This window comes from Anser brachyrhynchus, assembly GCF_964034855.1.
Source record: "Anser brachyrhynchus genome assembly, chromosome: 1".
NCBI classification, from domain to species: Eukaryota; Metazoa; Chordata; class Aves; order Anseriformes; family Anatidae; genus Anser; species Anser brachyrhynchus.
The window spans coordinates 47496643-47509803 of record NC_137694.1 but is presented as its reverse complement, the minus strand read 5'-3'; the positions used below and the strand labels follow the sequence as shown (position 1 = coordinate 47509803).

The 13161-nt window shown below is 42.8% G+C and overlaps 1 protein-coding gene across 3 annotated transcripts in view; it reads left to right on the top strand.

The window, feature by feature from the left end:
• The window catches only part of ELK3 (ETS transcription factor ELK3), a 35688-nt gene that overhangs the window by 8806 nt on the left and 13721 nt on the right, over positions 1-13161 (top strand). For all 3 annotated transcript variants that reach the window (XM_080579233.1, XM_080579234.1, XM_080579235.1), the window contains one exon: positions 7938-8146. In XM_080579233.1, the coding sequence (XP_080435359.1) occupies positions 7940-8146 (207 nt within the window). In that variant the 5' untranslated portion in view covers positions 7938-7939. The remainder of the gene's footprint in view (positions 1-7937; positions 8147-13161) is intronic.

Genomic DNA, 13161 nt, shown 5'->3' with positions numbered 1-13161 from the left:
TTGGCAGGCAATCAGACCTTTGTTGTATTAATGTGCAGGTTGTAGAACTTTTTTCCTTTGGACATCCACCTCAGCCTTTCTTTGGCTTATTAAAAATAATAATAAATAATAATAATAATAAAAAAACACACTGAAAACATTGTATTTCCAAATATACCTGCTGGAACTGTTGCTGGACATGTGTAGGAATGCTTTCTTTTCTACAATGTAACCGTGTTAGCACGTAATATTTTGCTAGGTCTTGTTGCTGTCTTTCATGTTGCTGTTAACTGCAGGAGTCTGTTTATTTTTTTTAAACGTGCTGAGGCCAGAACAGTGGGTATTCTTGCTTGAGAAGGAAACCCTGCAAATTATTACACTTTACTGTAAATAATCTTTTAAATTATAAAGAGAAGGCTATTATGCAGGAGACGCAGAGTAGGCATACCTCATGTGATTCTGCTAAGGACACCAGCCAGGAAAACCCTCTGTGCTTTTTTGGCACATCCCTACACCGATTTGGATTTGTGTGGCAACATTACTGTACTGCTGAATTGGATCGGAACTTCTGTGCCGGGGCACTCTGCAACTTTTTCTAATGTTTCCACTGGGTGGTGCTGCAGGAATTCCTATTTTTTTTTTTACACTTGAATCTGCATTTCCCAGAAAGACGCCTCTGAAATATAATAGGAGGAAGTCCTGATTTAGAAAGTTTTTGCAGTTTCAACACAATAGAAGAACTTGGAGGATGCTCTGGCAGGAAACGTCCTCGTTGCTGGATGTGGAAAAATTACCAGCACTCTGTATCATACGCACCGCCAGTCCCCCAAAGTGCTGTGGATGTGGGTAGCACCATCAGTTTGATTTATTAACCTTTAACAGAGAAAGTTCTGCATCAGGTTAAACTAGGTATGTTTACACACTCAGTTGTGAGCTTATTTTTTCCAGGCCAATTAAATTAGCAGCAAGATCTCCTTTGATGATGAGTAGTTGAAAACTTGCTACATAAACACATTGATATTTGTTTTTCCTCCTTTCTGACAGAATCACTGACTTTTCACCAACCACATCCTATTTATCACCCTTGAAGCATCTCTGTTGAGAAACAAAGTGTGAGGACTGACTCAGACTTTTGCCTTGGTCTTTCAAATGTTTCATAGCAAACGCTTGGACAGATTTGGCAGTTCTCTTTAATCTCTTTTGATATACTCGTTATGCAGGCTAAGTTTCAGTGGAAAATGTTAGGTGGGACTGATTTTTGTGGTTATTCTACAAAAATACCTTTTCTCAATCAGCTCTCTTTTGCTTCTGTTATGAAATACAAAACAAATAAAATTCTTTTTTTTTTTTTTTTTTAGAAACTAAAATGCAAAAGAGTAAGATCAGCATAGAGCATTTGTAAGGTGTTAACTTTCCATGCAAACATTCATGTCAGAACTATGTCAAGAATAAATAGGGCTGAAACAGCTAGAGTCTGCCTTATTCTATATTTTTCTCAAAATGTATTATTTCATCTTTGATCCTTGCCCTTGTGGAATTGAATTATTTTGGTCATTTCCAACAAAAGTGTTTTTTTTTTTTAAACTCACGTAACTGCATGTAAGTATTATTGCATTTTAAAAGCGAGTGTCATTTACCAACCTCTCTGTTTCCAATATTGAGAAACTGTGTTTAAAAACAAAAGGCAAAGGAGACACGTTCTTTCACATGTTGTTGCAGTAGTCCTCTCAAGGGTTAAAATGAACCTGAGACACTTAGAAAAATAAAACCAGAGCTGCTATTACAAACTGGGACAGATGTAGGAGGCCAGGTTTCCTGTGGCCCATTTTCCAGTTTCCTGGCTGCAACCTGCAGAAATAAAGGAAGCCGAATGTGAACGTGAATGAGAACCTAACAATGCCCCACGTCACGCTGCTCCAAAAAACGTGCTGCTCGCCAGAATTAGGATTCAAAAGCAGTAAATGGATGCACAAAAAAAATAGACACGCATTTCCCAGACTAGTCGAAAAGGAAAAATAAGGCATCTGTTGCAGAGAAATGCTGCGTGCTTGCAAAAGCACACGCTTCCCTGTAGGAGCAGTGTAAATGGAGGTGTGTGCCTGCTGTGGTGGGGTGTAAGAAAAGGAGCTGGATCCTTTACAGCTGCTTTGGCTGCAGAAGGAATCAGCCGTTTTTTCATACACGGAGTGAAATTAATTTCCCTGCCCTGACTCTGCGTCTTAATCCTTTTCACATACCTGTCTGATCACCAGCTCTGTGTGACTACTTACAGTGCATAATGCTGGCTGACACTTTTATGTCTTCCTGATTTAATCGATCCCCATTTTTTTTCCCCAGTCCCTGGGCTCCCCAGGCAGTCTGTCCCACTCATCTCTTCCTCCTCATCCCCACGTCCCATGACCTGCTGTGTGGCTCAGAGCCCCAGATGTCCCTCTGCAGACCCTCTGGAGTGACAGGGGACTGGTTTTGACCCTAATGCCTGGCGGAATCTCTGGGTCTAGACTTCAGAGCTTGTGCACGTTGATTGCCCAGGAGCAGCAGTATGTCTCTCTATTTCAGATAGGCCAATGGAGGAGCTAACGTAGAGTGGGGAGAAAGGATTCAGGAAATCTCCCTGGCATATCTGGGGGAGTGAGGGATGAGTATGCAGCTTTAATGCAGTCATATGGAAGCTAAGAACCTGTGCGGACATTCTGAATGCTGCAGAGCTGCTTTCCAGCTTCCTTCCTTTTTTTTTTTTCCCCCCTAGCTTTTCCTTTGCAAGCGTCCTGCAAAACTTAATGCTTCAAAGAGTATCCTATGTATCTCACAGTTCATGTCATAAATCTTTCTGATAATGAACTTTTTATTTAGCTAGCTTTGTTTCTGAGCCTCCTGGTTTTCTGCTGCCTGGATTTAAGATGGCTTGGTTGTTTCTTTTACTTTTCCTGGTAGGTTAATGACTTAATTTTGTAGCCTTAATTACACTTTACTGACATTTTGTGCTATAGAATTTTATATGTACTGTCTCGGTCAAAAAAGTGCTCATCAGCACACATATTCATAAGTCTTAACCATTTCTAGTGTAACTTTCAAAATGTTTTCATAACATTTGCTGGTGCTGGTAGAAGTCAATCTCAATACACCAAGTGGAGAGCCAGTCTTTGGTATTTTCCCCCCTGTTTACAGGAAAATCAGATCTTGGGTGGGATGCTTACTCACGTGGATGTATTTCGCCTTTAGGGAGAGGTTTCAGTGCTGACTTCGCTGCTGCTCCAAGTCCAGGCATTTAAGTTAGGCCCTTAGTTTGGTTGAAACGAACAGGGGTGATATTACCAGCACAGGTATTCTGGGTTTCCTCCTTCCCACATCAGTCCTGAATGTAAAATTTGATGTGTGGAGATCGCATTAGATCACACTGCCATGCTGTTGGTGGCCTTTTAACAGAGGGATGCATTTGAAGAATGCACATTGCACACAGATGGGTATTAGTGTGGTTGGCTGTCACTGTTGCCCAAGAAATAGACTTTCAGGAAACTCGGCTCTGAAACATCCTTTTGCCATGTGATGCTGCACTTCCAAGTATAATTCTTAGGGTGTAATCAGCTCTGCCACTGATTTTTTTGCATCAGTGGTAGTGGAACTGAACACAAAGTAAAATTACCAGACTATTTAGGTGAGGTCAACCTAGCAAACTTTGTTTCGTGGCTTAGAAAATATCTGAGTGTAAAATGCGTTGTATAAATATTTGAAAAATGGTAACCACATGTTCAAGTTAGAGCATGAAAAAATAAATTCTGATTCTTCTGTCTATATGAATTCAGATTAGACTTCCCATAGCACAGAATATTTTTCTTCCATAGGTTGCCTGTGTCACTCTGTACCATAGATGAATGTCACTATCTAAATAAGGGATTTTTTTAAAACCATTTTTCTTTTAATCCCCGTCATTCAGTATGTGGTTACATGTATTATTTTCTGCCCAGCGTTCAAATCCTGTACAGAGCACAGAAGTAACAGGAATATTTATTATTACAATTTAATATTAATAAATAGTTGAATGAAATGTGAAATATATTCCCTGTAGGAAGTGATCACATCCTAGCACCCATTTCTGTCAAATTAAGGAGAAACATTGGATTCCTTTTGAGTCAGTAGAAGTTCAAAAGAATTAGAAAATACATAAATGAAATACAGAGTATTCTGAAGATTTCCGACTCCTCCCAGTCATAGTGTAAAATAATTTTTAATTTTGTAGTAATGCATTTTTGGTTAAATTACGTGGCCTGGGATACATCTGTTGGGTGATTCTTTTGCTTCACCAGTCAAATCAGGTGCAAGTACAGTGTGAGGCCACATTGTCCTCCCAAGAGGATAGTTAATAATTTGTGGAATGCCAAAATGGTGCCCATAAACAAAGGCAGATTAATACTTCAGTTGACCTGATTGGAAATAAAGTATTTTGGACCGTTTAAAAAACAATACTGTCACTGCAGGCTTGGATTTTTAGTATTCCCCTGCGAATCACATTTTAGAGAATGAAAATGAGGCACAAACATTAACACCAGTTTACCAAATATATCATACTCTATTTGAAATGCCCGAAGCCTCCTTTTTCATAGTACTTAAGATCTTACATCGCCAAATATGTTCTGCACAGCGTTTCTATTAAAGGTGGTTCCAGCTGTGAATATTCAGCGCTCATCACATCAGACCTGATGGCCTCAAGTTGGGTGCTTGAGGGGACAAGGACAGGGGACATACAATTAATGATCAGCTGAAAAAGTAGTTTGCTTGATTTGCCTCATGTAGGAACCACGTGTACGGTTGCTGCAAGCTTGCATGGCTGCAAGCACTATGGGGAGCTTTATACAGGAGCTCGGTGGCAGAGGGGTGGAGCGCATCGCGGCACTGAGCTCTTTCAGTCTTGTTTCTGTATGGGCAGGCTCGGCTCACGGCCAGTAAGAGACGTATGCAGGTACCAATCAAGCACACGAATACTGAATTTTTAGGCATGCAGGCTCTGTATGAAGCCTGTTCAGAGCTGTGCACTTGGAGAAGTGAACCATGGCTTTCCCTTGGCAGAAGGTAAGGCCACAGGGTGGTGAGGAGCTTCCCAAATCTGCCCTGGATCCAGTTTCTGGTGTGCCCCCAGAGGTCATGGGTGCATCTCAGCTGGTTAAAGGACAGATCAGGACCCACCTTTTCCTTTAAAAATGGTGGCAATAACCTTTTATGATGTAACCCGAGGGTAGCGCTGGGTGGGTACCCACCCGTATAGGGTGTTCTCCTCACGCAGGCCTGCGTTACACAGCGTTACACGAGGCCCACGTTTGGTAAAGGAAATGGAATCCCAAACAGTTTACATTTGGCAAGATGATAACCATGGGAAAACAGGTTCGTAATGGGAAGTGTAGTGCAGCGTTAGCCGTAGGTTACGTGGTGAGTGTTCTTAGCCAGAGGTGGATGGGGGTGGAGGAGCCTGCAGCAAAGTACGCTCTGCTGTGAGCTCAGTTCCACCTAAGTTCTTTGAGGGGACGTGGTTGCTGATCTTCTGAGGGAAGATGTAATTTAAGGTCTGGAAGGAGAGAATTGCGTCTCTAAGGTATTAACTGTTTTGGGTAACGGCATGGGGGTGGAGTTTGTATTGGTGATTGTACGACTATCCCATCTGTTAATTTCCTCAGCTGACATTACATAGACAGGTTTTGTAGCCTGGGGCACCTGTATGCATTTTTATACAATTTTGAAGAAAATTACGTCTAATTTTCCAGAGGAAAAAAAAAGTTGTGTGCTTTCTTGTTCAAGAGAACTGTGTGATTTGAGCTGGAATTATGCGAGTACCTCTGTATAATATATAATGTATAGAAACTATGATTACTTTAGAGCAATATGGCTGCATATACCTACTATGTATAGTAGTGTAAGCTGCAAAACTTTAAATATTAATGAAAAGGTGTGTATCTGTGATGCCAATGAATAGGGATACTGTAATAGCAATGACATTACAGATGATTAATCCACTAAGGATGTTAATACTTGCACTGATCGTGTAATTTAAAGGAACCTCTAAGACAGTAAAGCAAGTATATAGCATTCAGCTATTTTGAATTGTAGCTGTATATTTTTTTCTTGCCCTACGCTGGATATAGTGATAAAAAATGCAGTGGAGCAAATGCAAGACCTTTGAAAGTGCCAAAGCATCCCTATAGGCAGTTCTGTTTCAATGCATTGTGGTCCTGTGAGCCTTTGCCATCTCTTGAAGGTGTTGTGTGGCTGTTACACAGCTGGGTGTCAAGGGTGTATGTTTCTGTCCTCAGTTAACTGATCCTCAGTTAATTAGAGAAGCAAAGCTTTTGCAGGGATAGTAAAACCATAATTAATTCTGCAAAACCTTGTTTGGCCTGCGTGCTTGGAAATTATGTTGACCAAAGCAATGCTCCAAACTCTGTATTTTTGTGTAAAACTATTTACAATATTCTCTTGTATCTTTACCTGGTTTTTACACGAGTGAAGCTTACGCAATTTTTCTTCTTCAACTACTGTGTGGTGAAGGCAAGCATACAGCAGCATCTGGTGAATTAGTAAGACAAACGACTTCTGCTCCCTGGGGACGTACTGAAGAGGCTCAGTCTCCTGCTGTACTGCTGCCTACAGGGGATAGTTAGAAGTCTTCTGCCCTCTGGTGGTCAACACACCAAAGGAAAGGTGAAGCAGGAAACCCGACGTGCAAGAGTAATAATGTATTAGGAAACAAAATGAGCAGGGAAATTAAAAATCGAGAGTTTGTTTAGAGAAAGACAAAAACATACATTGTTACATATTGAAAGGTAAGTCAAGTAATAACTAACCCCATTCACACCACAGTGAATTAATCCAGTAGTGCTGGCATCGTTAAATCTGCATTAGTTAGATATAACATGGAATCTCAGAGTGGTTTGGGTTGGAAAGGACCTTAAAGTCCACCCAGTTCCAACCCAAGGGACACCTCCCACCAGAGCAGGCTGCCCAAGGCCCCATCCAGCCTGGCCTTGAGCACCTCCAGGGATGGGGCATCCACAGCTTCTCTGGGCAGCCTGTGCCAGGGCCTCACCACCCTCACAGTGAAGAATTTCTTCCTTAGATCTCATCTAAACCTACCCTCTTTTAGTTTAAAGCCTTGTCCTATCACTACACTCCCTGACATCTCCCCAGCTCTCCTGGAGACCCCCTTTAGGCACTGGCAGGCCGCTGTCAGGTCTCCCCGGGGCCTTCCCTTCTCCAGGCTGAACAACCCCGACTCCCTCAGCCTGTCTTCACAGCAGAGGTGCTCCAGCCCTCTGATCAGCCTCGTGGCCCTCCTCTGGGCTCGTTCTAACAGCTCCAGGTCCTTCTTGCGCTGGGGGCCCCAGAGCTGAACGCAGGGCACCAGGTGGGGTCTCACGAGAGTGGAGTTAAAGGGGGAGAATCCCCTCCCTTGACATGGCCAGATATTTATATCAAAAGAGGCCAAGAAAAAATGATTTGATACAGTGTTAAACATGCTAAGGCTGGCAGTGTTGTTGAAATTGTGTGTGTGAATATCATCTTGTAGTTCTGTGGTTCAAAAGGCCAGTTACAGCTATATCTTTATTACAATAAAAATTGTCTTCAGCGGTAGCACACTCAAGTTAAGTTGTGTATGCGCCTGTGCTGAACTAGAATATAGTCATTCTTACATTTATTCTTCTGTTGCACCATGTGAACTAAGTGGGCAGTGCTTTCCTAAATACTTGCTGTATTTTATGTGTCCCATCAGAAAATAGCAGTGGAAAAAAATATTGAAACAGGAGTGCAGGACTTGCAGGTCTCATGGATGGGCATGGTTGTGAATGATGTGGTTTCGTTTGCCAAATTATGTAGGATGACTCTTACACAGAGCTTATTACTGAAATGAGTGTTGTTCCCGCTCCTACCTCCCAGATGTTTTTCACACCATTGCTCTCCTTTGTCCCTTGTAGGTATGGAGAGTGCAATCACGCTGTGGCAGTTCCTTTTGCAGTTGCTGCTAGACCAGAAACATGAGCACCTGATTTGCTGGACGTCTAATGATGGCGAATTCAAGCTACTCAAGGCAGAAGAAGTGGCTAAGCTGTGGGGACTCAGAAAAAACAAAACTAATATGAATTATGACAAGCTGAGCCGAGCGCTCAGATACTATTATGACAAGGTAAATTTTGTTATTCTCATGCAGACTAAGAAAATAGAAACACTACCATTTAATATTTCACCTCTATGTGGACACTTTTAAAAGTTCCCTTAAGCAGTTTTTACAACAGACGGTACTACTGAAGGCAATCATGGTGGAGGTAAGAGGGCAGCTGAAAGATGCACAGGAAAACACTGCACATCCATTTCCTGGGGTGGTGGGGGGGAAGGTTTTGACCTAGGTTGACACTTACTGACGCTTTCATGTGTTTCTGTGTTTGGCTACCCAACATCTTCTGTAGCTTTTGACAACAATAAAATAACTGTTAATAACGGAGAACTGTTTGATTATTACAGCCTGCACAGGATCTTCAGGAATGCAGAGAGGTGGCAGAAAGCAGTAATGCTGTGGTGCAGCAGGCAATGGCAGCTTTAGCATCGGGTACCGCCTATGTTAGAGCAGGGAAAGGACACAAACAACCCAGCAGTATAGAGGGTGGGGATGACTTCTCAAAGTTTTCATGGGACACATTTTTGGAACATAGATCCTGTTGCCCCATGTTTTAGCTAGTCTTTCCAGAGCTTTCCAGTAGACCCTTTTTTACAGTTGTATTGGATCTTAATATTTTTTAGCTGGAAATACAACATTGAAACACTTCTAGAGTTATTCTGACAGTGCAGCATTACCTCACAAGAATCTCACTGTAACTCTTCATTTGTTAATGCTCAGTGTTTCTAGAGTTGGGAGAATTTCCACCATATCATTTTAGGACAAAATATGTGTTAGCTTCAACAGTAGCCTAGCTTATATGCTGCTATCACTTAATTAGCAGCAGTATATGTGAGTGAGCACTAATCTGATGTTTAACTGGATGAAAGTGCAGAATGAGAGTAGCAAGCAGAAAGACAAGCAACTGGTCAGGTGATGGGGGTCAGCGGGGTATGGTTGGGTGTATTTGTCAAGGTAGTAGTTTCATGCTGAGCTCATTTCGGGTGAAGGCTATATTTGCAGTAGAATGTTAAATTTACTCCCACTTCTGAATTTATCTTCAGGGTATGTCAAGACAAAATAATGGAGCGTGTGCTTTATGCTGGGTTTCTTTGTCTGATTTATCTGCCCTTGCAAAACCTATTGAATTTTGCCCCTCCGTCATGTTGACAAAAGTGGCCATGGATACATCTGTTGAGGTTTGATAGAACTAATTTGACCCAAGGAGCACGCACAATTTAGGCAGCAACCTTGTAACTGGCAAGCTGTGGTCATTTGCTCCTCTCAGAAGTTGGTTACAGGTGGGTAGCACAGGCATACACTTAGCACAGTGTTGGCTGTTAGAGCTCTGTTTTCAACCTCTTTTTAAAACCGAAATCTGAAATATCTTGAACATAATAATCTGGAAGTATTTAGATCAATCAATTTGCTTCTGATTTCCAGAGAACATGCCCATGCCCATAATCTAGGAGAAGGCAGTAGGGGGTACTGGTGGCTGGCACCTCTGAAAATCAAATTTCTGCAGTACTGTGGGAGTTCATAGGATCACTCTCATGAAACCGTCTTTCACTTTGACGTTTAGTCTTGGCATGAAGTGGCAACAGTGTAATAAAGGATACAAATATGAGAATAGGAAGTAAGCAGAATTTACTTTAGGCTGCTACAACAGAAAGATGATTGAAAGGAAATCTCTCAGATGTGACAAGATACTAGAAGGAAAAAATTGCAGAACACAACTTTTGAGCTGCTAAAATGTCTGCATATTCACCTTTTCCAGTTTCAGGCTCAGAACTGAGCTCAAAGTATTGTTGTCACGTATTATTTTAGTGCACTAATTCTCAAAGTGCGCAGTGGGACTAAGTGCTGTGCAGCAAGTCCAATACAGCAACCAAAAGCCACGCTGATTGCAAATTGACTTCGCACAATTTTCTGAGCAACCTTTTTGTTCCTCACAGTGGAATTTGGAAAGACTCTGTATGAAACTGTAAGAATTTTAGTTGCAGATTTAGAGCTCTAGGTTTTGCAATAAAATGTTTTTAGTATTTTGTCCGCTAGAAGTCAGCTTTTTCCACTTAACATTTTTCAAAGGTGGCCTAACTGAGAAGGCACAAAGGGATTCAGAGAGGACACTGCAGCGGCTGTTCCAGGCAGTTGGGATGATGAATTCCTCTTCACAAAGCGCTAAAAAGCTCCTGCTCAGCATGGGGAAATCCACTCCTTTATATGACTCCAACCCCTCTGATTATAAACTTGATTGGGATCAGTGGGGACAGAGAGCCTGCTGGTGAACGAACAGCACACCCAGACAAAGTCCAAATACACGGTTAGTGACTGATCAGACATTGCTTGAAAATAAGGGACAATATATTGTAGCGCTTGTCCTCTGAGATCTCTCTGATCTCTTCAAATCAAAGGAATGGGCTGGCTCTTTACTTGAGCCTCCCTTTCTTCGCTTGTCCCTTAACCTATTTTTTTTTTAGCCTTGTACTGATTTCAGCTCCTTGCCCACCACCACCTGCATCACAGACGCACACCTTTGTCATCTCCTTTGCCTCCACTCGTGCAGCACCTGCTGGAGGAGTGGCTGTACAGTCTCTTCACCTGGGTGTGGTGATTGCTCACTGCTCTTACAGCTGCGCTCCCCTCCATCTGATGATTTTACCTAGGTGTGGCAAAGGATTTTGGCCATTTTTCCAGGAGTTCTGCAGCCCAATGGATGCCGGGGCTCCTGGGTGGAAAGGAGGATAAGCTCTTCCTTTCCCATGTATTGTGATCTGGGCTCGAACCCCAACCCAAAAATGTGGCTGGTGCTATTTAAGAGGAAGGAGCGACTCCTTTATCAGAAAACAGTGGGAGCCTCTTACTTCCTGCATTGGTATGGCATGTTGTGTCCCACTGGTTCACAGGCAGTTCAGAAAGGAGGATTATTAGGAGAGTGCAGAAGGACAGGGGAGCCTGCTGCAGGTTTCCAAGTGTGAGAGATAGTGGCATAAGACAGCAAGTTATGAATCCTGTTAGGCTGTCAGGGAGTGCTCGGCAGCGGATTCAGTCTTGCTGAATCAAATCCTCTGCATTTGATTCAGTTTATGCTGCATAGCACAGAAAGGGAGGAAGTTGAGGAGGGGAAGGAAGTCTCTTTGTCATTTTTCTTTCCTTTCTGCAAAACAAAAGGGGAAGGGATGGTTAAGTGAAAGAGCCTGTCTTGGACTTTTGCACTCCTCTCCGCTGGGCTGTTCACTGATCTGTGGGACGACCCAAGAGCAGTCTAGACTCTGAGGTAGCCTTAAGGAGCCTTCTGAGATCCTTGTCACCTCCAACGCTGCTGGCAGTGATGGATGTGCTGGCAGCCAGATGTGCTGGGGCGAATGGGATGGATGTTGTGGTGCAGTCGGGAGTGGCTGCAGGAAAGGAGAGCGGCAGAACTGTTGGACAGCAGCACGTTTGGGTTGTGGCCTTGTGTCTACAGGGAATCCCCTACCTATAACTCAGATGATCTGACAGCACATGAGTTTGAGGCAAAAGCAGTGATTTTTTAGTGGTGATGGTGGCCTGTGGGATGGGCCTTTCTTTCTTGGGCTGCCCCCTGCTGCTGCATGCGGCTGACACTAAGCTACGGCTTCATGGTTTTTCTTTGAAATTATTCACTGTGGAGAAATAAAAACTGATCAGTGGATAAATGGAGGTTTATAAGCTCTGCCATTTTGCTTGGGGGGAACACTGGCTTGTTAAAATTCATCATCTGATTCATCTCGAGTTAAAAGCAAATTAATTCCAGTGCTGGAGAAAAATAACACAATTAGGACAAGTTCCTCAGCTTGGCTTTGAAAGCAAGCATGATGTGCTGTTGAGGCTGATGGCTGGATTTATGTTAAATTCACGTATAAAGCACCCCAGGAAAGGTATAGTGTGGCATGTCTCAATTGCAATTTGCTGCTGCGTTTCTGGTCACTCGAGGTTTGTAGATCATCCGGAGACTTTCCATCTCCCTCTTCATTTGTTACCCAAGTTCCCCTCCCCCCTTTTTATTTAATGTATTTCCTCTGTCGCCTAAACAGAGCGATGGCACAGATGACAAATAGCACTAAGGAAAGGAAGGCTTCCTGCGCCATCTCTGCCTACAGCTTGAGCAGCATGTCCATCATATCACACACTTGGGCCAGGCAGAATTCTCTTGTAATGCTTTCAGGCGAGGAAACCCTTCACATGTATGCCCATGCAGAGCTCTTTTTCTTGGTGTGTGAAACCAAAATACCTTTTAAAGTTGTATTAGTACCTTTCTTATGGGTAAAGTTGCCCAGGTACTCTGTTTTTCTGATAACCAAATGGCAGATACCTTTTGAAGTCTCTAGAGGTTTCAGGACAGGTAAAGGTCCCCATGAATATTTCACGATGACATCACAAGAGAGAAGCTAGTGAGTTTTCCCCATGAGGTGTGTGGTTTTTGGTTTTTCTTTGTTTTTGCTTTTTGAGGGAAGAGGGACAAATCCAGGGAGTTGCCTGCAGATAGCCCCGTTATTAGGATGTTACAGTTGTGGAAGTCAAGTCTTCAAAAATTAGGAAAGTTAAGAAATAACAAAGCCATGGTTCCCTGCATAACTTCAACGTTTGCATGAGTTATGCTGCGTCTTTAATTACACGATCATATATCGCTTTGACAAGCACAACAATTCAATATTTTTGCATCCTCTCTGAACAGGCTGTGGCCCTAGGCTTTATTCAATGACTGCTATTCAATCTGTCTCCTAAAGACAGAATAAATCATTTTAACTTCGGTTAATGGCTACCCTCTTACTTAGATGGGCTGGCAGCATGATGTATAGTACATAAATAATAAGGCTTCTTGTTTGTGCTCGGTGCAGCAGAAGGGACAGAGCTTCTCAGGTGCTCACAGGCTTCTGTGGTGCCCCTGGCCTTCCCTCCCTCCCTGTCGCAAGAGGTCAGACCCCATAGCCGGCTTACTAATTCCAATTATTAATGCCCAAGCGTGGGTGGCAGTGTAGAAGAATTGTCTCGGGAAGAGGGTCTCTCGCTTGGTATGCTTGCAAAAC